General features: G+C 39.6%; 1 protein-coding gene across 3 annotated transcripts; it reads right to left on the reverse strand.

The window, feature by feature from the left end:
* Positions 1–1,396: 1,396 nt before the first annotated feature.
* KCTD18 (potassium channel tetramerization domain containing 18) lies at positions 1,397–21,050 on the reverse strand. 3 transcript variants are annotated; one of them, XM_017545202.2, is made up of 7 exons: positions 20,916–21,050; positions 18,068–18,302; positions 15,924–16,135; positions 13,600–13,793; positions 12,473–12,567; positions 5,907–6,009; positions 1,400–3,069 (listed from the first exon to the last, which is right to left on the reverse strand). In XM_017545202.2, the coding sequence occupies exons 2-7, from the start codon at positions 18,225–18,227 to the stop codon at positions 2,550–2,552; spliced, it is 1,284 nt and encodes a 427-aa protein (XP_017400691.1). In that variant the 5' UTR covers positions 18,228–18,302; positions 20,916–21,050; the 3' UTR covers positions 1,400–2,549. The 3 variants fall into 3 exon arrangements, with proteins under 3 accessions (XP_037600458.1, XP_017400693.1, XP_017400691.1); XM_037744530.1 differs by lacking the exons at positions 15,924–16,135; positions 18,068–18,302 and having other exon boundaries at positions 1,397–3,069; positions 20,916–21,048; XM_017545204.2 differs by lacking the exons at positions 15,924–16,135; positions 20,916–21,050 and having other exon boundaries at positions 1,397–3,069; positions 18,068–18,201.
* Between the last annotated feature and the right edge of the window lie 6,466 nt (positions 21,051–27,516).

Below are 27,516 nucleotides of genomic sequence, written 5' to 3' on the forward strand. Positions count from 1 at the left end.
ACCACTGCATTCTAGCCTGGGCAACAGAGAAAGACCCTGTCACTATAAAAATTAAAAATTTGAAAACATTGTAAAAAGCAATGAAATCACATATATGAAAATACTTTCTAAATTCTAATGTAAGGCATTATTAACAAAACAAATCCTTCTTTAGGTCCCCACTGTCAGCCTTAGGCTGTCCGTGATACAACTAACCAGTTTTAATTGGGGCAAACCTGTTTTCAGCACGGATTATGTGAAAGAGTATAGTCACTTACCTTTTTTAAATGTATGAACAATGCTTATTCTACTTGTCATTAAGTCTTTTCTTTTTTTTTTTTTTTTTGACAGAGTTTCACTCTGTCACCTGGCTGCCAGGCTGGATGCAGTGGTACAATCTCAGCTAACTGCAACCTCCGCCTTCCGGGTTCAAGTGATTCTCCTGCCTCAGCCTCCCGAGTAGCTCGACCATGGATGTACACCACCACAGCCAGCTAATTTTTGTGTTTTTAGTAAAGATGGGGTTTCACCATGTTGGCCAGGATGGTCTCGATCTCTTGACCTTGTGATCCACCAGCCTTGGCCTCCCAACGTGTTGGGATTACAGGCGTAAGCCACTTGCACCCGACCCATCATTAAGTATTTCTATGTGTCTCTTGATCCAACTGTATAAACCTACTTCTCAAATCACTATAAAGCTTTTTTTTCCCCCCCAGGAAAAGCAATGGGTTATGATGAATTACCAGCTCTTTCAGGGTTTGCAGAGTCTGGTATTAAGAAAAATATTTTTCCATGCAAAGTGAGGCTAGCCCCCAGGGAACCACGCCCAAATAATGTTTGTTACTCAAGCATGCTGAATTTGACTCCTGATACCCATGAGGGGCCATCTGCCCCTTTCCTACCAGCTGCCCCAGCCTTCAGTAGTCATCCAAAGTCACTCCTCTTTCAAAGACTAAGTGTGCTGAATGGATTTCCCTTAAACTACTTGATGCAAGGAGGATATCAACAGAATCACCCATGATTAATCGTCAACATGTTTCCTGTCTAGCAACTCAAAATGTCCTAAATCAAGCAATACTAATAATGTCCAGATTGGTTCTGAAAATTCACTATGGTCTTTGATTTCCAGAATGCCTGGATTCTCTATAATAGCGTTTTCAAAAGTGACTGAATATTTTATACATTCCACAGGACAATGCCATTAGGGATCTTCAGTTAAATAATCACTTTTTCTAGTGAAGTAAGCAACCTATCTAAAAAGTTGCTAGTAGATGGAAAGTTATCCAAAATTATTTATTTCATACTTTATCTGGACAAGAAAGCAATTTTGTTAGTGAAAATGGACAACCTAAATAAACTAATAAGTTTTCAAACTACTAAAGGGTTCCACGGCTTTAAAAAGTACAGACACAGAAAATGCCACTTTTTATGGAAAAGTTTTATTTTTGTAAAAAGTAATGTTTGCGTATACTTACTTTACTCTTTCAAAGCAGTGCAAGTACAATGATAAGCATTTGAGTAAAAAATACCCTGCTTTATGAGCTTTTTTTTTTAACACAGTGAAGGCATACATACTCTCACTGAAAGTAGAAAAATGTGATCCAATTACAAAACATAACATTTAATAAACACACACAACTGAATAGTCATGAAAAAATAGAGGCTTAATCAAAATATTCTGTTAAAAAATATTAAATTCAAGTTATATGGAAATTTTATGCCTAAAAATTATATTGTATAATCAGAATGAATCTTCAGTGGTCATTTCAGAAAAACAAATACTAACTTTAGTTAAAAAGTTAAACTTTTAACTTCTCTTTTTGAAAGTACTTTCAAAACTTCACTATTCAAATTAAAATGGGGTATTTTAATAATTTACTTCAAAGACATACTATATAATTCTTATCCAAAGAGATCTTGTGGTGTTTATAAATAAATCTACTAACAGAAAAGAGTAAGAAAAGCCAATCTAGGAAAGAAAATAGTTCCATTACATGAGAGTCAAAGTGCGAATTCAATGCATGGGTTTTTTTCCTCCCCATCATTTCTTTTCATGTTGTCTTTGGAGACAGAGTAATTTGTAGGCAGCTCACCTTGATCTACATTTTCTCTCTCTTAATCTCTCTCTTCTGTGATCTAGTACAGGGACGCACTAATATCACCCTCTCCATTTTGTGGTACAGGAATACCTAAGATCAAACCTCATGCCCACCCTCAGGTACCAACAAGTAACGTTTATTTCAGCAACAAAGTAGACCTCTCTAGAGATTATTTTGTTGTAGTGTCTTGTTGCCTTAATATGAATTAGTCATTAAAATATAAATTAAAAACCTGAAATTCAAACTGTCCTTAGACAAATAATCATTTAAAAGTTGGGAAAATGAGAAATGGAGACTTAACCAATGAAAGTCTCCCATCCTCCATTCTTAGTTCACACAATTCCAGGACTAGAATCCTAAATAATAAACCTAAGTTTCCCCTCTACTGCATTAAGAAAGTGTCACTTCTTTGCATCAGATGGGTTGAAAGCTTTGGGAGATGAACGGGAAATTTCAAGTCCACCACTTCTATCAATTTGTCTTGTCCTTCCTGTTCTCAGTCTGCACTCCCAAAGCGCGGGCAGCTTCGCTGGGAAGCGGTTCAGGAGAGTTGGCCTGCCTCATAGCCACCGTGGGGGTGGGCAGGGAAAGGGCAGTGGCACAGAGCGGAGTCCTCTTTAGCTTTATCACCCGCTGGGGTGTAGGCTTCTTGTCGGAGAGTAGCACCTTAGCTGGAGGCAAGTATATGCCTCCATTTTCGGTGCTCATAGCCCCAAGGGAAGCCTGAGGATGCCCAGGGGCCCCTGTACCTGCCAGGGCCGTAGCTCTGGAAGGCGCAGAGCGCTGAGCTGCCTTTCCACGGCTACCACTTTGAAACCGGTTTGCTATCGCCCCCGCTGACGTCTGGACGGCACTGGCTGGAGACACCGTGATTGAGGCCGAGTTCTTGACTTTAATTTGGGTACTTGTGGAAGGGCCCAAAAATCTAACTGGCTTAGGACCAGTCTTATAGTTCACACCTTCTTCCTCTTCGTTGAACGTTGTCAGTCGCCTAGAAATACAGAAGCGTGTCATTTTCTGCAGGTACAGTTTTAGTAATTCATAAAAGCACCTCCAAAGTTTGCCTTCAGCATTAACAAAAAGGTTTTGGTCAAGAATTAAAGAGTCAAGAGGTTTATGGGCACCTACCTCATCTCTCATCTCCCACCAAGGTCAATATGTGAATAAGCAAGTTTACAAAAGATTGGTCTCAATTTAGATACAACTTATGTAAAATCACATATAATCTTAATACCAGCAAATTAAAATTTGGCATGTTATATGAGAATTATACAATATATCACCCTGTTCCCAAGTATCATGACACGACCTAGAGGATAACCAGAAATATCACAAATTGTTTTTCCCAGAACTGCAGTTTAAAGAGATTTAGTGAAGAAAAAAAGATTTCACAATCAAATAAATATGAGAACTATGCTTGACATAGTTTGGATGCGTGTCCCCTCCAAATGAAATGTGATCCCCAATGTTGGAGGTGGCACCTGGCAGAGGTGTTTAGGCCATGGAGGAGGATCCCTCATGAATGGCTTAGGGCCCTCTCCATGTTAATGAGTGAGTTCTCACTCTATTTGTTCACATGGGAGCTGGCTGTTTAAAAGCCTGGCACCTCTTGCTCTCTCTCGCCATGTGACACACCTGCTTCCCTTCACCTTCTGCCATGAGTGTAAGCTTCCTAAGTCCTCACTGGAAGCATATGCTGGCTCCAAGCTTCTTGTACAGACTGCAGAACCATGAGTCAAAATAAACCTCTTTTCTTTATAAATTACCCAGACTGATATTCCTGTATAACCATGCAAAACTGACTAATACACTGCTGCATATTTTTTCCTCCTCTTGAAGCTTTAAAATCCATGTTAACATATTAAAGATTATAAAAGGCCTATACTAAAGATATCTGTATTTCCCAATAATTCCATAATGAAACCTTTGATGGCCAGTAAAATCTGCATTCTTTGGAACTCATTTTGAGGACTGCTAGAATAGTCATGGACAAACCTTCAAAGACTCCAGAACTGAGTTTACCATTCATTATAAAAAGCTTACGGTGGAACATTTTTTAAATGACCTTAAAACTGTCAAACAATCATTGTCAAAACCTTGCCTGCTCCTTCAGCTTCACTTCATGAGGAGCACCCCCAGCATTAAGGGTGACTGCAATCCTCTCTTGGATATGCAAGTCCGCATAGCATCAGTTAGTGAACTCCCATTCTTGGAAATGGGATAATAATAACATGGTTATTTGAAAATTGCCATCTGTAGCAAAGAATGCAAATATAATATATTCAACCCTAAAACCCTACTGAACATTTTCTCTGGTGACCAGATAGCTCCATGGGACCTTACAAGTGCTTCTCAGTCATCATCTTCTTTATCCTGTTGATGCATCAAAAATGATGCTTTGTAAAGTTGTATGTTAAGATAACTAACACAGAGGAGTGCCTCCATAAACCACTCCTGCCTGCTTTGTTTTTCACATCTTCCACCAGACTCCACGCTGGGGTTTCTCAACCTCGGCACTATTACCATTTTGGTCACATAATTCTTCGTTCTTGGGGCTGCCCTGTGCACTGTAGGATGTTTAGTAGCATCCTTGCCCTCTACCCTCTAAATGCCAGCAGCAACTCCCACCCCACAGTGTGTCAACTAAAAATGTTGCCAAACAGTGTCAAATATCCCCCAGGAGGCAAAGTCACCCCTCATTGAGAACCACTGCTCTTGACTCAAAACATATTTGCTAACTGTAGGCTCAAAAGGCAAAATAAGGCTGGGCATGGTGGCTCACGCCTGTAATCCCAGCACTTTGGGAGGCCGAGGTGGGCAGATCACGAGGTCAGGAGTTCTAAGACCAGAATGGCCAACATGGTGAAACCCCATCTCTACTAAAAAACACAAAAACTAGCTGGGCATGGTGGCTCATGCCTGTAATCCCCACACTTGGGAAGCTGAGGTAGGAGAATTGCTTGAACCACGACCCGGAAGGCGGAGGTTGCAGTGAGCCAAGGTCATGCCACTGCACTCCAGCCTGGGCTACAGAGCAAGACTCCATCTCAAAAAAAAAAAAAAAAAAGCAAAATAAATAATGATAATAAAATTATGGCTTTTAAGAAATAAGATCTGTTTTGACAAGTGACGGTTAACTACAAAAAACTGAATAAGCATCTCTGCATTACAGTGAAAGATCCAGAGGGCAAATGTAAGAAAGTAGTCTGAAATTCCATAGGGTATTCGATTAAATTGTAGAACATGTGATCAAGAAATCAGAAGATCTGAAGGTCATGAATAAAACCCAGACACTAAAAAAAAAATGTGATTTTAAATGTATTTAAAAACACAGTGAAAGAAACAGCTGTGGAGTGAATTTAATGCTAATCATTTCATGGAACATAGGAAAATACCATTAAATAAAAGTGCTATTTGTGGCAATAGGAAAAAGGAACTCAGAATAAGCCAGTAGAAATTTTAAGTATTAAGTCTAAACAGATTTTCTTTTTTTTTTACTATTGCCAATAAAGCCTGGGATTTCACTTCTGTGGGGCAAACATACTTACCACAGCATTCCCACTGTGTCCACTAATATTTTTAGAATCACACTCTCTCAATAAGAACATGTTATATATGCCATTACAAAGAATTATTCCCACTTTTTATAAAGTTTTGATAACTTCATATTTCTCAAGATGTATATTTTGACGGTAAGACAGAATATTCATATAGGTGATTAATAAACGTAGTAAGGTCAAGAATTATTATTAATTTCCTCTTCACAATGGCAGTAAAAATATCAGTGATTAAAAAAACAAAACAAATAATCAACACAGCATAGATAACCTCTTTCGAATTGGAGCCATGTGACGCAGGCTTCCAAGTAAAGGCCGTTCTTCTAAAGTCCAACATTCTATCAGCTCATGAGGCACCCGCCAGTAGCTAACACCTGGAAGGTAGAAAGGCATAATTAAGACAGCCACCATCCACTGCAAAATGCTGAGCAACACTTTCACTTAAGACCTGCCAGAGTCTGAGGTTCATGCCTCCCGCTTGGCAAAGGGAGGTGTGCACAACATGACAGGAAGCACTCACATGAGAAGCTAGGGCCAGGGAGCAACACAGCTCACAACCTGGGTCAGGAAGAGCTGGCCACCAGCTTTGCCGCTGATTAGCTGACAAGATTCAGCACATTATTATGCACACTCAGGGCAGCTGAGAGTGAGGGCTCAGCCTCCAGCCAAGCCTGTCTGGGTCTGAATCTACATCTCTCACTCATCAATCATGTCACCTTGGGAAAGTTACTTTTCTTGGCCTGAATTTTCTCAGCTGTAAAATGATGACAATAATAGTATGTACCTTGAAGAACCATTGTGATGATTTAAATGAGTTAATAAATGCAAAGTGCTTAGAATAGGGTCTAGCATGGAGTAAGCACTCAAAAAATGTCAAGTACCTTTATTCCCACTCGTAGTGATAAGGAGTAGTATAAGTATTGTACAGGGGGTGGGTCGTAACACTTGCCCTGTCTACTTCACTGGGTTGCTGTGACATCAAATCAGGGGAACTCTGTGAACCACTCTGAAAATGGAAACTACTGTACAAATATGAGGTATCACCACCCTATAAGCACCTTGTCCAACAAGATTCTGGGCTAGTGAATTAGGCAAAAATGCCATTCAAATGCATTTTAATTTTTAAATCTGTTTTTGATTAAAAGCTGAAAAATGTATTCTTGAAGCCTCAAAAACATTATGCTAAGTGGCAAACACCAAACACAATAGGTCATATATTGTATCATTCCATTTGTAGAGATATCAAGAGTAGGTAAATCCATTAAGACAGAAAGTAGACCGCTGGTTGCCAGAGGCTGTGGGAGACAGTGGAATGGGGAGTGACTCCTTAATGGGGATGGGGGTTCCTTTTGGGGTGATAAAATGTTTAGAACTGGATAGAGGTAATGATTGCACAACATTGTGAATGTAGTAAATAACACTGAAATGTATGTGTTAGTTACTGTTATGTGAATTTCATCTTAATTTTTTTTAAAAAAAGAAGCATATATACATATGAAAAAAGCTCAAAGAATCATGTTGAATAAAAATTGTTTAGAGTAATCTTATAAGTTCCAATAATGGTGTTATCTTCTTATTAAAGTTCTGGTAATAATAACCAATTTAGCAAGCTGGGCATATAAATCATTATAATAATAGATACTCAAATAACTCTGTGATCCTCATTTTAAAACAATTAACTTTCTGGAACTGCTTGATTACACTCCAGAACCTATATATACTATAAAAACATTACCAAATCTGGTCCATTAAGTTTGCCTTTTTTAAAAGTCAAATGTATTAAGATATAATTTACATAAAATAAAATTCACCCTTTTCAGGTACACAGTTCAATGAGTTTTGACAAATGGATATAGTTATGTACACACAGTCATAATCAAGATGTAGAACACCTTCTATCACCCCAAAAGGGCATACCCCTTTGCAATCAATGTCCCTGCCATCCTTAGTTTTGCTTTTTCTGAAATGTCATATAAATGGGATCATACAAAATGCAACCTTTTGTGTCTGGCTTCTTTAGCATGATGCTTTAAGATTCATCCATGTTGCTGTACATAGCAATGATCATTTCTTTTATTGGTGAGTAGTATTCCACTATATGGATACACCACAATTTGTTTAAAAACTTTCTTTTTTTCCTGCCTATAAAGTAATTCACATCCCTTGTACAAAACCTGGAAAATATAGAAAAGTAATATATGAGGGAATCAAAGTCACTCCTAATCAGAAGACCAGGAATCACTGGCTCAGGACAGACTAATATATTTCATTCCAGTCTTTTTTCTAGTCATATGATACACTTTACATTTATTTCCTGCTTTTTATCATTTCTTATTTTATCACGGGCATTCATCTATGCAAAAAGTTATTTAAAATAACTTTAATAGCTTTATTATATTCCATCCTGAGGATATGCCAAAATATAGTTAACCCTCAATCATTAGACATTTAAAGTGTTTTTATTTTGTCCCTATTATGAATAATGCTAGAGAACATTTCTGTTCCTAAGTCAGTCTGTGTTTATGTCCTTAAGATAGATTTCAAAAAGCAGAATTACTGGGTCAGAGAATGCGAAGAATTTTGATGCTACTGATGTGACCTAACAAGTTATTTTCTAAAAGTTACATCAATTTTCACTCCCACCAGAAATGAATGAGAGATCTTTACTCATCTGGTATATAAAAAATTATTTTTATTAAATATATATTTCATCGGTAAGAAATGAAGTTGAGCCTCCTGTCACATGTTTATTTCCTTTTCTGGTCATGAACCTTGTAATTTTTTTTATAGTAGTGGTTGACTTTCTAAATAATTTTAATAAACCTTCTCTCTATTAAGGATATACTTTGTCCAGTCAATGCAACATTATTTATCCTAGTTTTTCATTAGTCTTTAAATTATATTTATAATTTTTAATGTTTTTTGTTTTAATATTTATGTCTAGCAGTCTATTATTGGAACACTAAGCATGTGGGAGTTATTTACATCCTACTGCTCAAGGTCATTGCCAAGGTCTGATTGCAAAAATTCAAAAATTGCAACCTCAGGCATAAATGGATTAAGAGACAGGGTCTTGCTATGTCACGCCAGGTAGAGTACAGAGCGCTACCATAGCTCAGTATAGCCTCAAACTCCTGGCCACAAGTGACCCTCCTGCCTCAACCTCCCAATGTGCTAATACTTTAAATGTGAGCCAACATGCCCAGCAATTTTTTGTTTTAAAGCTCCTAATACTTTAGATGTTATGTAACCAACTTTATTAATCTTTGTCCTTATGATTTTTAAGCTTTTAATGTCTTTCCCTATTAGAACATAAATTATTTTCTGACATTTTCTCTTCGTTTACTAGTTTCTTTTTTCTTTCATAAATCCATCTGAAACTATTTTGATAAATTATATGAGGTTAAAGTTTTGGTTTTCCTCCCAAGCATATTTCTAAATTACTTATTAAAATACTGACATTTAATATTTTTTAATATATACTTTAAGTCCTGTGATACATGTGCAGTATGTGCAGGTTTGTAAAAGTGCAGAACGTGCCGTGGTGGTTTACTGCATCCATCACTCCATCAACTACATTAGGTATTTCTCCTAATGCTATCTCTCCCCTAACCCCAACCCCTGCTATCCTTCCCCTAGCCCCCCACCCCCCGAACAGGCCCTGGTGTATGATGTTCCCCTCCCTATGGCCATGTGTTTTGATTGTTCAACACCCACTTATGAGTGAGAACACGCAGTGTTTGGTTTTTGTTCTTATGTTACGTTGCTGAGAATGATGATTTCCAGGTTTTGCACAGTATTTTTACTAATTTTACTGGTGTTTACCCTTCATCTCTGCTCTGTTCTTATACCGGAAGCATATGCTTTTTAATACTATAGGTCTATAGCATGTTTTACTATCAAATAGGGTTAGGCTCATCCCCCTAATTACTTCTACTACCGAAAATGTTATTGGCGATTTTACCTATTTATTCTTTCAGAGGAATTTTAGAATCATTTCCTCAAGATTCCAAAAAAGTCCCATTGCTATTTTGATAGACCTATAATTTAATCTGAGAAGAACTGACATCTTTCTAATATTCGTATTTCCCATATAGGATCATGGTACATCTCACCATTATCCTCATGTCTTCTTTTTTATGGATGGACGGATGGATAAATACATTTTAGCAGTTTTCTTCAGAAAAGACCTAAGTATTTCTTGGGTAGTCCCGAGGATAGTCCTAGTTATTTTATGTTCTGCTTATTGCTATAGTGAATGGGATTTTCCCTTATAATTTTTAATTGATTTATCATAGGTAAGCTGCTGATTCTGTATACTATATTGTATCCAGCTAGTTTAACCTACTAAATTTAGCACTTAGAATACTCTCAATTGATTCTTTGGGGTTTTCTAAAAAGACACTGTCTATAGATAACAATGACTCTGTCTTCTCCTTTCCAATAGTTTTTTCCATTACTTCTGCTTCTTATCTTACGGATTTTCACAGGCCTTCCAGAACTTTGTTAAATCACAATGATGCCTCATTACATGCTTTGAAAATGGTTAAAATCAGTCACATACTTTGTAAAAGGTATTGATCCCAGTTTTCTGCTTCAGCTTTCTTTCTTTTTTTTTTTTTTATAAAACAAAGTTTATGGTAAATAATTAAAAACATAAACAAAAAGTAAAGGAAGTTTTATTTATTAGCTTCTTTTTTTTTTTTTTTTTTAAGAACAGAGTCTCACTAGGTAGCCAGGCTAGAGTGCAGTGGTGCAATCTTAGCTCACTGCAACCTCCACCTTGCAGGTTTAAGCAATTCTCCTGCCTCAGCCTCCTGAATGGCTGGGACTATAGGGACGCACCACCACACCCAGCTAATTTTTGTATTTTTAGTAGAGATGGGGTTTCACCATGTTGGCCAGGATGGTCTCAATCTCTCAACTTCATGATCCACCTGCTCCGGCTTCCCAAAGTTCTGGAGTTACAGGTGTGAGCCACCGTGCCCGGCCCTACTTCAGCTTTCTAAGTCAGTGGCCTCCTGGACATCTTGCCACTCCAGAGGCATAGAGACACAGAGAACACCATTGAGTTTGTTCTCCAACTTGAGTATAAGTGTCTCAAAGTAAATTAAATATAAAGTAGTAAGCTTAAAGATGTCATCCTGCCTGCTTGAGGGTATGACTGGAAAGGAAAAAGGAGGGAAAGTGAGGGGGGCAAAGTTGAGGAAAGGAAGAAGGACTGAGCTGGCACCACACCTGAAGTAAGAAGAGCTGATACCGTGTTTTGTTTTGTTCTGTTTTGAGATGGAGTTTCGCTCTTGTTGCCCAGGCTGGAGTGCCATGGCACAATCTCAGCTTACTGCAACCTCCGCCTCCCAGGTTCAAGCCATTCTCCCACCTCAGCCTTTCAAGTAGCTGGGATCACAGGCATGTGCCACCATGCCTGGCTAAGTTTTTGTATTTAGTAGAGATGGGGTTTAGCCATCTTGGTCATGCTGGTCTCAAACTCCTGACCTCAGGTGATGTACCTGCCTCAGCCTCCCAAAGTACTGGAATTATAGGCATAAGCTACCATGTGCAGCCGATGCAGTTTTTTAAAAGCCTCTTCCTCTCCTTTTATATCTCGCTCTGTCACCCAAACTGGAGTGCGGTGGTGTGATTATAGCTCACTGTACCCTCAAACTCCTGGGATCAGGCAATCCTCCTGCCTCAGCCTCCCAAGTAGCTGGGACAATACATGCATGACACCAGGCCCAGTTCTTTTGTCCATTATGTGACTGGCAGTCAGTCTTTATTAGCTTTTAGGATTATTTGAGGAAGGAATATGTCTTTGGATCCAATTTTAGCACTTGTTATCATACTTTGCACCTAACAGACACTCAATACATGCTTATTAATTTAAAAAAATGCTTAGGCATAGAACAGAACACATAACCTTCTGTGATCCTTATGAAAGTGTCAGAGCCCTTCTGAGACTCAGTTCCTCATCTATAAAAATAGGAATGGTGCCGGGCACAGGGGCTCACACCTGTAATTCTAGCACTTTCAGAGGCTGAGGCAGGCGAATCATGAGGTCAAGAGATCAAGACCATCCAGGCCAACATAGTGAAACCCCATCTCTACTAAAAACACAAAAATTAGCTGGGTGTGATGGTGCACACCTGTGGTCCCAGCTACTTGAAAGGCTGAGGCAGGAGAATTGCTTTAACCTGGGAGGCGGAGGTTGCAGTGAGCTGAGATCATGACACTGCACTCCAGCCTGATGACAGAGCAAGACTCCATCTCCAAAAATAAAAATAAAAAAATTTAAAAAATAACATAGGAATGGTAAGTAGCATACAGGATTTTGTTAGGACTAAGAGATACTAAGTGTAAACTACTTATCAGGGGATATCAAACAACATTATTATTATCAACTCTCACTCTGTAGTTTGATAAAAATGATCAGTTTTCAAAGTGTACATTTAAGATTATTGTAATTATTTTATAAGGGCTCTTTAGACATATTCCCCAGTATTATTTTCTCTGCGTTTCCTTGATTACATATTTTATGCTTAATTTGAAATATTTTTACAATGCATAGTAGGCACTAAATGAACTCTTAATTAAATTAAATAATCCTAACAGAAGCATAAAGTTACTGAATTATAAACTATTAATAATATCTAGCAACTCATGGGATTTAAAGATTTGTAAGTAAACTGCCTCAGTGTTACCCTGAGATAACAAATACATTCACACACTCAAAAGAATATTTTTCCAAAAACAGAAATGCAGTATATGAGCTTACTTTGTCTTATTAAAAAAAAAAAAAAAGTTCACCTACTTCCATGAAATAAAAGAATTGCACTGTACCTTTTCCTTCCCAAGCATCAAAGGCATCCATCATTTTCTTCAACTCTGCTACTGAATAATAGCTCCAAATGTACTGAACATTATTTCCCGCCTCTCTAGAAATATTGCAAAAAGTAATGAAAATATACTACCTAGGTATGGATGTGTATACATACATGCAGCTAAGAGACATTTAATAAGAGCTTGTTAATTAAGAGAAAAAATAGGTAGGCACTGAGTAGTTGTTCTGTGATCCTTAAGTATATATATATCTCTACATATATAGATATATATGTACACATTATATATTAACCTACATTTCAATCTCTTTTTACCACTGTATTTTATTAATTCCACAATATATACCATGCAGACAAATCAACACATCTTTAATATCAAGTCTAAAAAAAAAAATCAGTGAAATCCAATGAACTTAGAAAATATTCACCTTTGACCAGCATTATGCCAGGCACTTACATATCTCACATAGAAGCATCCCTATCTGTAAAGAATTCAGAAACTGATGACATATTTAATCATCTAAAAAGGCAAGCTGATATGATCCTGGAATAGTCACTAATAGCTGACCCAATCCCATCTGCCAGAGAATTTTTTTAAAAATTGCTAAGTGAATTAACCAGTGTAAGTAAGATGACAGGAAAAATATTAAGTAATAACTCTTAAAAATTTAACATGTTCAAGTCACGGAATTCTAAAGCTGGAAGGGATCAGGGAAGTGCTTTGTCATTTCTCAGAAGATTCCAAGGCAGGCTGGCCCTAGGTCACTCAGTAGACCTGCTGACTTCTTATGCCAATGCTTTTGTGGTCTAGGAAGACACCAGGCATGTGGCTTTTTTCTTTCTCTTCTTTTCAAGCCTCCCAAGGGAGGGGATTCTGATGCAGACTCCCAACTGAGAACCACTGCACTAGATCATGGAGATGGACTGCACTTATCCATACTGTATGTGAAATGATCTTAATTATAATTTTCTCATGAAGCAGGCCTATTTCAACAGCTATGAGGGCTCACTCTGTCTACTGAGAGGTGTTAATGGTCTTTCCTAGTCAAGCACAACATTTCATTCAGAAACACCTCTTAGAAGAGACCAAGACTTTATTTTCTCTTTCACATTTAAATTTGGACATACCTTTTAAAAATGCTTTTGCTGTGAATTCTTCCTCCCAGCTGCTTATCAATAGCATCTGTTCCATCAGTTTTTGTGGCATACACACCAATAATTCTACTCTCACAGCTTGCACCAGATGTATTAAGATAGTGGAGGACCCAAACTGTTGGTTTATTGCAGACCAAGCCATATGAATCACAGAAGTCTGTTAAAGCCTGAAGCAAAAAATATATATAAAATTTGAATTTAATTCTACAGTAAAATAAAAATGAATATGCTCCATTACTTTCACATAAAAGCTGAAATTCTAGTTGGTCATAATAGAAATAAAAATATTATAAAGTTCAGCTTAGTCTTTACACCTTTAAAAAACAAACATACATCTTTTGAATTAAATGGAGGAGGGAAGGACAATCACAAAAAATACCACCCAAAAACCCAATACCTTTTCATCTACAGAATCCTTTCTACATGGAAATTCCATTTTATTTCTTACACCTTTAGTCTGCCAACATCACTTTTAATTTTATAATCTTTGTAAGATCATTCCTCTACTGCCAACATCACTTTTAATTTTGTAATCTTTGTATAATAACTAACAGGTAGACCTTTTTCTTTTCCCTTATTTTCTCCCAAATTTCCTATTTGACACAATCTTCTATTCACCTTCTACTAACTAACCCCATGGTCGGTCCTTATTTTTAATTCCAAGTTCCAATCCTGGACTAACCAGATTGATTTTTCTTTTATATTGAAAGAATGAATACATAAACTCAATGTATGCTGCCTAAACCCATTTGGCATGTATCCACCTAGTCATTCATTCATTTGAATATTAAGTTACTACTTTGTGCTGAGCTCTAAGATCCAGAAGATATAATGATGAACAATGGTGAGACGGGGTCCCAGCCCTCCTAGAGTTTATAGCTAATGCAGAAGATAGAAACTGAATAAGCCACCAGCACCCTGTGTAAGAAATGCCATCAGCCAGACAAGGTGCTCCAGGGCACAGAGCAGAAGGGCTTCACCCAGTGAAGCTGCCAGGGCCTTCCCTGGGAGAAATAGCTTTACTGCTGTAAGTACCCTGGACAGGTACTTTGTCCGAAGTGTCTGGAATAGTGTCTAACACAAAGGAGATGCCTAGTATTTACTGACTCAGTGAATGAAAATGGGGCCCTACCACGTCTTGCACTTTCATTTAATATTGCTATCTAACTCCTGTGTTGGTTTGCAATTCTACTTACACATACATCTACAAGAATTTCCAACTATACTATAAACTTCAAGGGCAAAGAACTGCATGTTGTATTTACTGGTGTCCCACACAGCCCCTTGTACAATGCCACAGGCCCTTGAAATAAACATGTGTTGGCTGACAGCATGACTTTGGGCATGCTGTATCCTTTTTGAATAAAAACCAGGAATAAAAGACTATGGAGCTGGGACTTCTGAAGATGAGCATTAACCCTCCCCAACCTGCTAGTCAGGCCTCATTTTGCAGATGTGACAACAGCACTGAAAGTCTATTGTTTGAAAATATGGTTTAGGAATAACTTCAGTAGCAGAACCCATATAACTATGCAAATTCCTAAAGGGGATCTGGAACCATATCAACTTTCTCTTCATGCTGCCCTCCTAAGAAACAACCACCCATCAGCTTGCTTCCTAAGACATAAAAATCAAAGAATTCAAACCAGTTAAGATCGGTTTTCACTATTAACAATTTTCTAAGAAAAATATTTTTCTTAGATGCTCAAAAGTGCTAATTAATGACACATATAATACTTTCAATAAGACAAAAACAGATAATTAGGATTTTCAAATCATGTAAAGATCTTTAAAATGCAATTTAAAATAGAAGCATCTTAAAAAGAGATTTACTGATCTCAAAGTGAACTAGCCAAAGTAATGTTTTAACTTAGTAACAAACTACTACACTTACTAAATCAAGTAAGATACTTTTATTATTTATCAGGATCACTCTTTTCAAAAATCATTTTAGTAAATAAAATAATACCACTATGCCCTCACATAGTATAGCATTTCCCTTAATTAAAAAAATAATTTCAGGAGTTCTATTAAAATAGCCATCAAAAAATTGTTAAATCTTCAATGAGGAATATAAACTCAATCAACTTTTGAGTGGCAATAAAATATACTTTCCAAGAATTTTGGCCTTAAAAAATGAGAAGTAGTAGTAAAGAAACACGTCTTCAAAATGTATAAAAACTATTTTGTTTGGTTAATGTGAAAACACAGGCTAGGCAAAATAGTACATATTGCTTTCTGCATCATAAATATATACATATATATATATTTTCAAAAACTTAAAAAAATGCCAAGACCTTTTTAAGTTCTATATTTGACCTTAAAGAATATGTCTCCATTTCATTGGCCAAGTGGTCAGACAGGCTGTACGGATAAGGGATGCCAAAGTAATCAGCCTCTTCCTGTAGGGCAATACGGGTTTGCTCATCTGTGGGAATCTGAACTTCTCCATGAAGGTAATCCAAAAGGTATTTAAATAGACGTCCATCACGGTCAATAACACAAGCCCCTAGAAAACATTCAGTTCAAAAATGATTGTACAGATTCATATTTCGATCAATAAGATTTCAACAAATCAAATGAGGTCTGAGGACCTCTAGAATTATAAACGTTTCTTTCTCACATAAAAGTTAACATCTAGTGTTCAAATAGGTTTATGCAATGTAGGCTAGACTTTTGGTTGTTCATTCAAACACCAAATATGATATACCAGCAACCCTCTGCTTACAAATAGGTGATATTGTAAAACTGAATCTGAATGAGTTGTGTGGGAAAATCACCTGTAGTTCTATAATACTACACATAAGTTTGAATGCAAACATATATCACCAGGGTTGCCATGTTTGGTTGTAATGGTGTACTATATATACCATGCTAGGCCAAGGGGGCAAGAGGGATAAAACCAAATCCACACTCTGCTCACCAAGCCATGCACCCTGGCATGGAACTGCATCTTCCAGGATAAAAGGGCACCCTTTTCTAATTTGTACACAAAGAAACTGAGTTAGTTACTGGTGGACCTTTGCATTCTCACCTACCATATGGGAAAATTTATTCCGAGATCCATTTAGAACACTGGATGCAATGACTATACTCCTGTAGTGGCCACTGCAAAAGCTAAGGGCACCTCACACTGCTGGCAGAAACAGAAGTTTGCCCCTAACCTTATCTCATCTGGACTAGAACAGGCAATATGGAGGTGCTCACTAAAGAGAGCATGTGGGTGCTCATCACCATGTTCAGTGTTTGCGTATCAGCAACACTACAAACCTGGGGTTCCTAGCTATAGGCATGCTAGATGATTGGAATTATTGGGTTAGTCCTTTTGTACTATGAGACTCCAAACTTTAAAAAAGAAGAAATGCTATACTGGTACTACTTTATAATAAAATATTTTTCTTAGATAATTTAGCAGAATATATAATAATAATAAAAACCTCTGCATGAGATTAGTCAGTAATTCCTTTTCTCCCTTGACTAGCTCACAAAAGAAGCGATTAAGAAGGTAATATTTAGGGGCAGAGAAGAAAACTGAATCCCTGCTTACCATCTTCGCCCCAAAAACCTTTCTGCCCAGGTAGACACCAAGCCCTGGGCACCAGCTACTCGTGATTTTATTTCCCTGTTTTTTCAACTGCCATTTAACCAGCAAAGCATCCTAACACCAGGGTTATTAGCAGTAGAATAGTCCCTCATGTTTAAGACTCCTCAATCATTCTCCTCTAACACAGAATCAAGAGTGGGTCTGGGGCTCATGCACAGTACAAAAAACCTCACTCGTGTTGATGAAGTTTCTTTACAACCAGTAGTATGTTCAGTGAGTTCCAGAGCACTCGAAGGAGAGAGCAGCCCCAGAACCCTACCTGTGTGATTTACAGTTTCCTCTGAAACCCAGGTTTCAGTCCACTGCCCCTTAGCACCGGACGGCATCACTGCACAGACATTTTCTCAGCCATGTATATCAGCCACACACATCAGCCACACAGCAAGACTATGCAGCTAGGCTAGGTGGCGAGCCCAACACTAAGTCTACAATGACAATGACTGCTCTGTTAGCGATAAGGGCAGCTGCTTTCTCCAGACAAACACATTTCTAACTTGAAGAACACAGAGAGAAGCAAATCTATTTAATCAGTGTCAATATCATCATTGGAGGCTGCATGAAAGTAACGAGTTTCAAAATATAGTTAATCCCCATAATTAGGTCATGACGAGCCTTTATGAACTCTTACTTCTTTGTCAACTTTTAGCAACAGTATCGCAGATTTTCAGAAATAGTGTTTAATTTCTCTATTACTTAATGAATCTCCATAGAGTCCTCATGATCTCAGTATATTCATCTAGTACATTTCATTGTAAATTAGGAAAATCAAAGGGAATTTAAACTGGACTCTTGTGTTAATAAACATTCAGATCATGCTTCCAGACTTTGGACATTTACCTGACTCATCTGTTTTTAGAGGAAAGCGACCACTGAACATAGATGCCAACATGGAGTCCTTAAAGCGGCACAAGGACTCCCGCCGGGCTGTGTAAACACAGCCACCCACATTCAGTCGGAGAATATCTAGCACCTCTTCTTCTGCCTCGTGGCCTTCCATTTCTCCCCCAGACACCTGAATTTTTGCCTCCCAACACTTTCAGAAACTTCAAAACAATGATGTCTTGGTCTCTCTCTGAAAAACAAAAGACAGTCATCCCTCCTATTTCCAGTAAGACACTAAATCGATGACAAAATAAATACACTTTAACATGACTGAAAATAAATTCCTCAGTACTGGCAACATTGAAGGATTTTATGTAATATAAGAGAATTTCAAGATATGCTAAGAAGTTGGAGAATGCTGGCTCAGAGGATTTGTAAAAGATAATAAACAACTAACAACCCAGTCATAGCTGTTGAAATGACTGTTTGAGCATGGTAATGCACTCTCTGTCACACAGCAAACAAAGGTGAGTCCTGCTTGCGACCTTCAGTATTCACATATCTTTTTAACCATGGTAATTATGCCTGAGGGAGCCTCCAGACTGCAAAGATCAGTGGACACCACGGAATTGAGCTGCTAGGCTCTACCCCTCACCAGCCCGAGGATTTTGGGCAAATTACTTATCTTCCTCTTCTACAAAATGGAGGCAGTGATGATGCCTACCTCAAAGGACTATCAGAGGAATAATTAAAAGAACATAAGAAACAGCAAAAGAGCATTTAAAACAGTCTCTGGCTCATGGTAACTATTCAATAAATTATAAATATTATGCATAATGATATAAATTTAACCATAAGGTGTCTACTGAGGAACTTGATGATATTGACTTTGAAAATTTAAGAAAATAAAGGAGCAGGAATTATTAACAATGATAACTATAATTCTTAAGTTAGGTAACTAAGGAATATATAATTTATCAATTGAGATCATAATTCTTCTTTTAATTTTTTAAAATTTTTAAAAAATTAGATAGGATCTCACTGAATTGCCCAGGCCGGTCTTGAACTCCTGGGCTCAAGCAATCCTCCTGCCTTGGCCTTCCAAAGTGCTGAGACTACAGGTATGAGCCACCACACCCAGCCTGAGATCAGAATTCTATTTATACCAGCAGCCGGACTAGTCTAGAACTACAAATAACACCTCCAAATCACCCAGCTTCTTCACTGTGAAACGGATGAAGCTTCCGGGAAGTTTTAAGGATTGGATTTTTTAGTCCATTCTGGAGATCACAGAACCACAGATGACACTGCAGTGTTTCCCCACCTAAAACAATACTGTGATGAAAAAGGTACTCCTAATATTGAAAATCTGCAGTATCCACACATTTCACAGCAAGTTTGAAATGGCTGCCTGAAGCCTCAACTACATCCATGTCATTTCACTTTTACTCAATGACCAACTAAGATCATTTTGTAGATGCCAGTCTGCAATAAAATGGAAGGAGACCATTAAAATCTGAGGAAGACCATGTGTGTAAGACACAGTCAATAACAGAAACAACTATGGACCAAAGGTCCAGCCTTCCAAAACTACTTACGAATGTGACTTCTTGCACTGCCTAGAAGTTCTGGGCGCAGCACTCCAAAGATCCATATGTGAGAACCACCTCTGAGGCGTGGGATGGTCCTAGTTCCCTCTGCCTCATTACCAGCTCCCCGGAATCCTATCTATTCTTCAAGGTCCTCAGCAAACCTAATTTCTTGCATGACCTTCCCACGTATCCTTCTGCCCCTCTCCCCAAGTTAGAATCCTTGCACAGTTCTACAAATATACTTTGTGTGTCTGTCTACATTTTACATCACTTGTTTAATCCCTACTTTTTGATTTGTAGGCTAAGGAAGCCAGGGCCTATGTCACTCTTAATAACTCCCATTTATTGAATGCTTATTATGTGCCAGCCACTGTAAGGGACACTTGACACACATTACCTAATTCACACAAAAACTCTACTGGATGGAAATTATTGTCCCTGTTGACAGATGAGGACACTGGGGTAAAAAAATTAGTGATGTGTACCGGGGCCACACTAAGGCTGACTGCTAGTAGGTTGTGAAGCCAGCCCCAATCCAGACTGGCAGAACAGATCCCAAGTTCTTCCTGCTGTACCCCACACTGCCTCCTGCAGCACTGCTTCACCCCCATAGCTCCTGATCCAGCCCTTTCACTCACTAAGCATCTGTACATCTCAACACTCGGCTACAAGAACACAGCAGCACCCTGATCCGGAGGATTTAAGAGCTACTCCCCGTACCCCAACCCCAGGCAGTCTCTTCTAAAGACAGAACCATCACCATTCCAAGGCCACGCCAGAGGGGCACTCCCCAGGCCCCATCCTCAAATGCACCCAGTTAGGCTCCCTGCGATGTGGAAAGTGTCCAGCCCTCGGGGACATGTCCCCCAGAGTGCAGTCCTATGAGCATCTGCATCAAAACCATCAGGGACGCTTGGGAAAACGAAGCCACTCCAGCCACAGCACAGAGTTCCTCAGAAAGTCTGAGAGGGGTCGGGATCTGCCCGCGAACCCCACTTTGAGAAGGTGGGGGTTCAAAGGGCTCATACTCCTCTTCCAAAGCGGGAAGAGCGAGGAGGAGATGCGGAGCCAGAAAGCCCCGCCAGGGTCTTCCGCGGCCTGGAGACCCCAAATCGGCCCGAAGCCCGAGTCTGCAGCCCCGGACACGCGCGTACCAGCGCGGCCAGGGCCCTTCCTCAGGATGCCCCGCCGACTTCCAGGTTCGCGGCCCACCCCGCGCCCGGTTCCTCCGCACCAGCGGGTGGGGCAGGTCGGCAGCTTCCCAGACTGACCTGCTGTCAGCCCGACCCTCGGCGCGGCCGCCGGACGCCGCGGGGCGGACGCGGAAGTGAGCACCTCCTCCGCTGTTCGGCAACTCGGGGAGCAGAGCGGCCCCAGCGGCGCCCCCGTGCGGCCTGGCTCTGCGGCGGCGGCGGCGGCGCGGCCTAGGGAGAGAAGGAGGCCACGCCCCGGGCACGCCACGCCACGCCACGCCACGCCACGCCACGCCCCAGACTGGTCCCGCCCCCTTGGGCCGCCTCGGAGTCGGAGGGGTCTTCCATCCCGGAGGAAAAGGAAAGACACCGCGGAGAGGGCCTGAGCTGAATCCCGAGGGGCGGTTTTGTCTGTTTAGAGGCTGGTTGTACAGGTGAAGAGAAGAAACAGCCACAGAAGTTGGGATTGTCCAAGGTCACTTAATAAGTGGCAAGAATTAGGATGTTAAGTGTTCTCACCCCCAGGTCAGTGCCCATCCCTCTATACAGGGCTGTTCAGTGTCAACGTGTATATTGCACTTGGATAAGTCTATTTGGATAGTGTCTGCGGCTTACAAAGCTTTTTCACACACAGCATTCTTATTTAGTCTGTGAGACAGTGCTATAAAGGGTGACATTTATTTCCCATTATAGCAGGGAAATTTGAGACAAAAGCAAACCATTTATTCAACAATTTTGTACACCTGACACTGTGCTAAGTGCTTTGCATGCACTACTTAATTTCCTCTTAAGGATAACCCTAAAAGAGTTCTTCCAGTTTCTAGCAGCATCTTACCTTGTGCAAGGTACTGTCCTAGGTATTTTCAGAAAAATATAACAGTCCTGTTTTCAAGGTGCTTTCCCGGAATCAATAATATTTGGTTCCAAATTTCCCTGAGAAGAGAATTAGCCAAAGAGAGGTAAGTCAACCTAGCCCCTTAGATACTAGCAGTCTTGAGAGAGAGGGAAGGTTTGTCCAAGCTATAATTATTAAACACTAGCTGTGGAGCAGGCACTGAGAGTTAAGGACTAGCTGCGACAAACAATGGGCATTCAACCTTACATTCGAGTGCAACGTGCAGAATACTTGTTCTGTAAATATTTTAGGCTTTATGGGCCATACACAACTACTCAACTTTGAGTTGTAGTGTGAAAGAAGGCATAGGCAAAACCTAAACAAGTGAGCATTGCTAGTTCCAACTTTATGGACACTGAAATTCCAATTTCATATAATTTTCATGTGTCATGTAATGTAAAAATGCAGCTTTTTCAAACCCTTAAATATGTAAAAGCCATTCTTAGATCATGGGCCAGACAAACACAAATGGTGATCCATGGGCCATAGTTTGCCTGCCCTTGTTCAAGTGGCAGAAACAGACACTAAGCAAAGTGGTGACAGACAGTGATAACTAAGTGTGAGGAAATGAGTGGACATTTAAGTTGAGGGCTAAAGGGTGAGAAGGAGTTCACCTTCTACAGTGATGGAGGAAGGGTATTTTATAGGAAGAAAGGAGAGCAAATGGAAAGCCCCTCAGGCAGGAGAAGACTCAGCAATCTGTAGGAAGAGAAAGGCTACTAGTATGTCTGAGCCTTGGTGGGCATCAAGACAAGCAGAAGATGAGATGAGATGAGGTTTAAGAGAGAGGCCCAGGCTCTAAATTATTGTGTGGCCTTAGTAGAAGTTTAGTTTGACTCTATGCATAACAAGAAGCTACTGAAAGGTTTTAAGCGTGATTGATTTATCAATAAAAAATAAATCACTGCAGCTACTGAGATGAGAATGGATTGGAGAGGTATGAGATGAAAGTAGATGACTATTGCAGTAATCCAGGGGAGAAATGTCATAGTTCTCCTTGAGCAGTGTTGGCAATAAAGAGAAGTGGATGGATGCAAGAGGTGTACTTAGGAGACAGAAATGGCATAAAATTTGTTGGTGGATTAAATACAATGTGTTAATATGAATCCTCTGAGAAGCAGACAATACCATCAGATTAGACATGTGAGAGACTTACTGAAGGGAACATCTGTGAGGTAATAATAGGGAAGCACCTGAGGGGAATTAAAAAAGACATTAGACAGTTTCAACCCTTGTGGAGAACAGGAAAGGAAGAGAAGGAAAAATTGTAGATATGATACAGTTCTGAGAAAGTTTCAGCACAGCCAATGGGAAGTCTTCAAGCCAAAGTTGCCCATATCAGAAGAGCTCTGTGTCTCCCAGGAATGGATCTGCCTTACATCCCTCTGCTCAGTTGCTGGCAGGGAGCAGTCAGTGGCAGTCCAACCTGGAACATGGTGATAAATTTCAGAGGATACCCGCTGGGGCATCAGTCAACAATACTCCCTGCAATTGGGATCTGAGAAGTGTATTTTCATGGCTGCCATATATGGGATTTAAGGGAGAGGGGGAAATGTAGGAATATCTGTAAATTGTTGGTTTGAACAATAGGATGATAGTGAGTTTACCAAATCGGTGAATTATGGGAGAGGAATATGTTTGAGGGAAGAGATCAGAAGCCGTGTTTTGGACTACTAAGATTCAGATGTTTATCAGACATCCAGGTAGAGAGATCAATGAGCAATTGATTAAATCTGGAGCTCAGGAGTAAAATTCAGTGTTGAACGTGTATGTTTTGAAAGCATAAGCATTTAAAGCTATGAGAGTTAATTATCTGCAGAAAGGGCAGATAAATGAGAAGAGACAGCATGAAGCATTGACTTCAGCACTTAGGAGTCAGGCTCACAAGGAAGAGCCAATAGGAAGAGGGGAATCAGGAGCATATGGAGTTATAGGAACCAAGAGAGCAAAATGTCATTCATGTCAAATGCCACTGAGAGATCAGGGTACATTGTATTTGGTATTGTGGGAGTTCTAGGTGACCTTGACAAGAGCAGTTTCAATGCTGTGGTGAGGATGCAAACCAGCCAAAAATGGGCTGGAGAATGAATGGGAGATGGAAGACCAGATGTACCCCTTTAGAGAAGACTTTCTTGTAAACAGAAGTAGAGAAGTGGGGCTGTGAGTGAAGGTGGGAAGAGTCAAGAAAAGGAGTTTTAGAATGAGAGTCATTCCAGCAGGTTATGCTGATGGAAATGATTCACTAGATAGGCAGAGACTGGTAAGGCAGGAAGGGGAGAGAGGGGGCAACTGAAGGAATGAAATACTTGGCAAAGCAAAAGGGTATTGGAGTCAAAGCACAAATGAAGCAATTTTCATTTGACAAGAGCAGGGGTAGGAGGTAAAACGGAGAAGACAGATTTCAGTTAAAGTAAGTTGTAGATTTCACAGAGGAGAGATGAAAAAAGTCTGACCAAATGGCTTTTGCATTCTCCATTTAGTCTAAAGCAAGGTCAGATGCTGAGAGTAAAGGATATGAGGGGTGGAAGAGGTTTGAAGGAGTGTAAGTTATGAATTATATATCTTGGAAACTGAAAAGCAAACTTTCTATAGAAACTTGGTAGGATTGCTAAGAAGGAATGAGTGTCCAATTGAAGATTGTAATCATTATAACATGGATGACAAGCTAGTCATCCCAGTTGTATGACTTTTATCCAGCAACATTCAGCAGCTTCAGTACAGGTGCTGAGAAAGTAGATAACTCTGGGCTCAGCCAGGGTTGGGATTTAGCCAGGTAGTATGACACAAGGATTGATTACCATGATGAAACATCGACTCTATGCTGGGTAAGGAGGGAAATATATGAATGTGGTGATGCATAGTGAAAGGGTAGTGAGGTTAATGGATCTGAGATCTCAATGAAGTTATTATTCAAATAGGAATTATTCAAATAGGGATACTAGAGTAAGTGAGCTAGAAGGATTGAAGGCAGTGGTCAGAGAGAATACTTGGATTCAAGATGTCAGAAGTCATGTAATGAATGTAGTGCCAAGGGTCTGGGCTGAGATGGGGTGGAAACAAAGTTAGCGGAGATGAAAATTGTAAATAAATGGCAAGCCAGGTTGTAAGATGGGTTATGTAATGCCAGGGATCTGGGCTGAGACAGGGTAGAAACAAAGTTAGAGGAGGTAAAAACTGTAAAGAAATGGCAAGCCAGGTTGTAAGATGGGTTATCACCATACATAAATACAAAGTCAACAAGAATGAGTAGGCATAGAGAGAAAGATGATGAAACGGAAGCCAATGTCACCAATTATTGATGATCAGAAGAGTTGTAGAAAACCGCATTGAGGATAGAAGGAGAGATCCTCTATCTAGATGTATGCATACAGTTAAAATTACCTACGGCTTAGAAAGACAAAGGAGGGAAAAGTGTTTGGAAGCAGTTTTGAGAGAAAACAGAATGCCAACCCCACCTCCTGATTCTGGAATATTGGGGGAGTGGAAGAAAAAGTAGTTGTCTCCCCTCGAGGAGACTACATTGGAAGTAGGACATCTAAGAACAGACAACTTTCAGGGAAAAAAAATTTAAGTGTTAGTAACATTTTAGCTAGGTGTGATGATAGGTGCCTGTCATCCCAGCTACCTAGGTGGCTGAGGCAGGAGAATTGCTTGAACCCAGGAGGCAGAGGTTGCAGTGAGCCGAGATCACACCACTGTACTCCAGCCTGGGCGACAGAGCAAGACTCCATCTCAAAAAAGAAAAAAAGAAAAAAGAAAGAAAAAAACTGTGATGGTAATACTTAAAAGTGGATTTTAAAGGGCTTTGTGGAGGTGTTTGGAAGCAATGGGAAGACTGAGGAATTGGCACAGAAGAATGAGGATGAGAGCCCCTCGTAACAGTGGACAACTTGGAGAACTGCTACTGCTGGGGTGATTATAGACATAATGAGAAAAGTCCTAATGGTCTATTAATGCAAGGTTCAAGCAAAGGCGAAATATTTAACTCAATAGCATTGGTATAACCCCACTTTCTGACTGCTCTCAATTGTATGGTGAACTAAGGGCAGGGAGGGTCTTGTGTGGAACTGAAGTGTCAGGAAAACCCTTCGGTGATTACTCCCTCCTGCAGCTCTCCTGGAAAGAAAAAACAATCCTAGCCCTGGCGCATAGGAGCTTGAAGGGAAGGACTCAGAGCCTGAGTCACACACCTAATTAGACTCCAGACTGCCCTCCTCTTCTGGCAGGAAAGATAGGTGCTTGTCATGGTAAAAGAGAAACAAATAACTTTGTGACTATCCTTCAGGAAAAGAATCCCAAACCATAAACATTCCTCCTTCAAATCCAGGACAAGGTATGGGAGAATGAAGGGTCTGGCTCCTTTTTTGTCCACAAAGGCTAGATGAGTTAGGATGTTTTTCCTTTTACAATGCCTGGTGCAGAGTGTGCAGTTCCACCAATATGACACTGACAGGACAATTTCTGAGCAGCCAGGCAATAGCAGCCATAGCTGCATAAATCTGAATTTCCCAACTCATTCTCTGAAAACCACACTGCAGAACAATAGAAGGATCAAACAAAACTGCATGAAATGCTTGCCCTCTGAATAACTAAAAGAGAATGTTCAAATGTCAGTGTATCTGAAATAAACATCCAGTCTCAACTAGCTGTGTCCCAAGACCTTGCCATAAACTTTCACAGAGATAAAGAGCAGTCTGGAGAAAGTGAATGGAAGAGAAAAGTGGAGAGCTGTTGACAGGCCTGTGATTGATCTAACAAAACCATAAAAAAGAGAAAGTCCATCGTATGTGCTAAAATACTAGAAAAGATTCCTAGGGGATAAAACCACTTGCTATATATATTTTCTTAGAGTGCACATGATTCATGGTAACAGTCTATGAAATACATTGCTTCTGGAGGTACAGAAGGTAAAAAGGAATAGAGAGACACCCTTTGAATCTTGGTGAAGAGAAAAATAAGTAAAAAGACATTTTAGTGCCAAGTAAAGCAAATGAATTTCAAATCTTCCCCCCTGCCCCAGGCTGGAGTGCAATAGCATGATCTCAGCTCACTGCAACCTCCGCCTCCCCGTTCAAGTGATTCTGCTGTCTCAGCCTCCCAAGTAGCTGGAATTACAAGCATGAACCACCATGCCTTGCTAATTTTTTGTATTTTTAGTAGAGACAGGGTTTCACCATATTAGCCAGGGCAGTCTCGAACTCCTGACCTCAAGTGATCCACCTGCCTTGGCCTCCCAAAGTGCTAAGATTACAAGCATGAGCCACCGTGCCCTGCCTCAAAGCTTTAAAAATATGCAATCTTTAGCTACATACTCATGCATGTATAGGCATGTACCCTTGCAAAAGCCATCCATTGACAAACTGTATTTCATTGCAGAATAGAATACTCTTGAACATGAAATCTCATAAACCATATCAGATCTTTGAAATGAACAGATGATGTATTATTCGTGATTTTCCAAAGAAACAGAACCAATATTAGTATATGCATATATATATATAGATACAAATATATAGATTAAAATAAATTTTAAAATTAGAATAGCAAAGAAAATGAATCATGCACAGAGAGAAACACAGCAAATAAAACAGTTTTAAGATAATTATAAAATATGTATAGCAAAATGAATTGAACTAAATGTCATATTAATGAATATGAATGAGTTTATCTTATCTATTAAAAGCAGATTTCCTCTGGGCATTCTCATGCCTGTAATACCAGCACTTTGTGAGGCAGATCACCTGAGGTCAGGAGTTTGAGACCAGACTGGCCAACATGGTGAAC

The sequence above is a fragment of the Cebus imitator genome, unplaced genomic scaffold (assembly GCF_001604975.1).
Source record: "Cebus imitator isolate Cc_AM_T3 unplaced genomic scaffold, Cebus_imitator-1.0 Scaffold178, whole genome shotgun sequence".
Taxonomy (NCBI): Eukaryota; Metazoa; Chordata; class Mammalia; order Primates; family Cebidae; genus Cebus; species Cebus imitator.

Coding starts and splice junctions, on each gene's coding strand:
- KCTD18 (XM_017545202.2), bottom strand. CDS start 18,227: ATGGAAGGCCACGAGGCAGAAGAAGAGGTGCTAGATATTCTCCGACTG. Junction 6,010..12,472: donor TGATGCTTGGGAAGGAAAAG/GTACAGTGCAAT, acceptor TCTACCTTCCAG/GTGTTAGCTACTGGCGGGTG. Junction 3,070..5,906: donor ATGGCTCCAATTCGAAAGAG/GTTATCTATGCT, acceptor CTGTATTTCTAG/GCGACTGACAACGTTCAACG.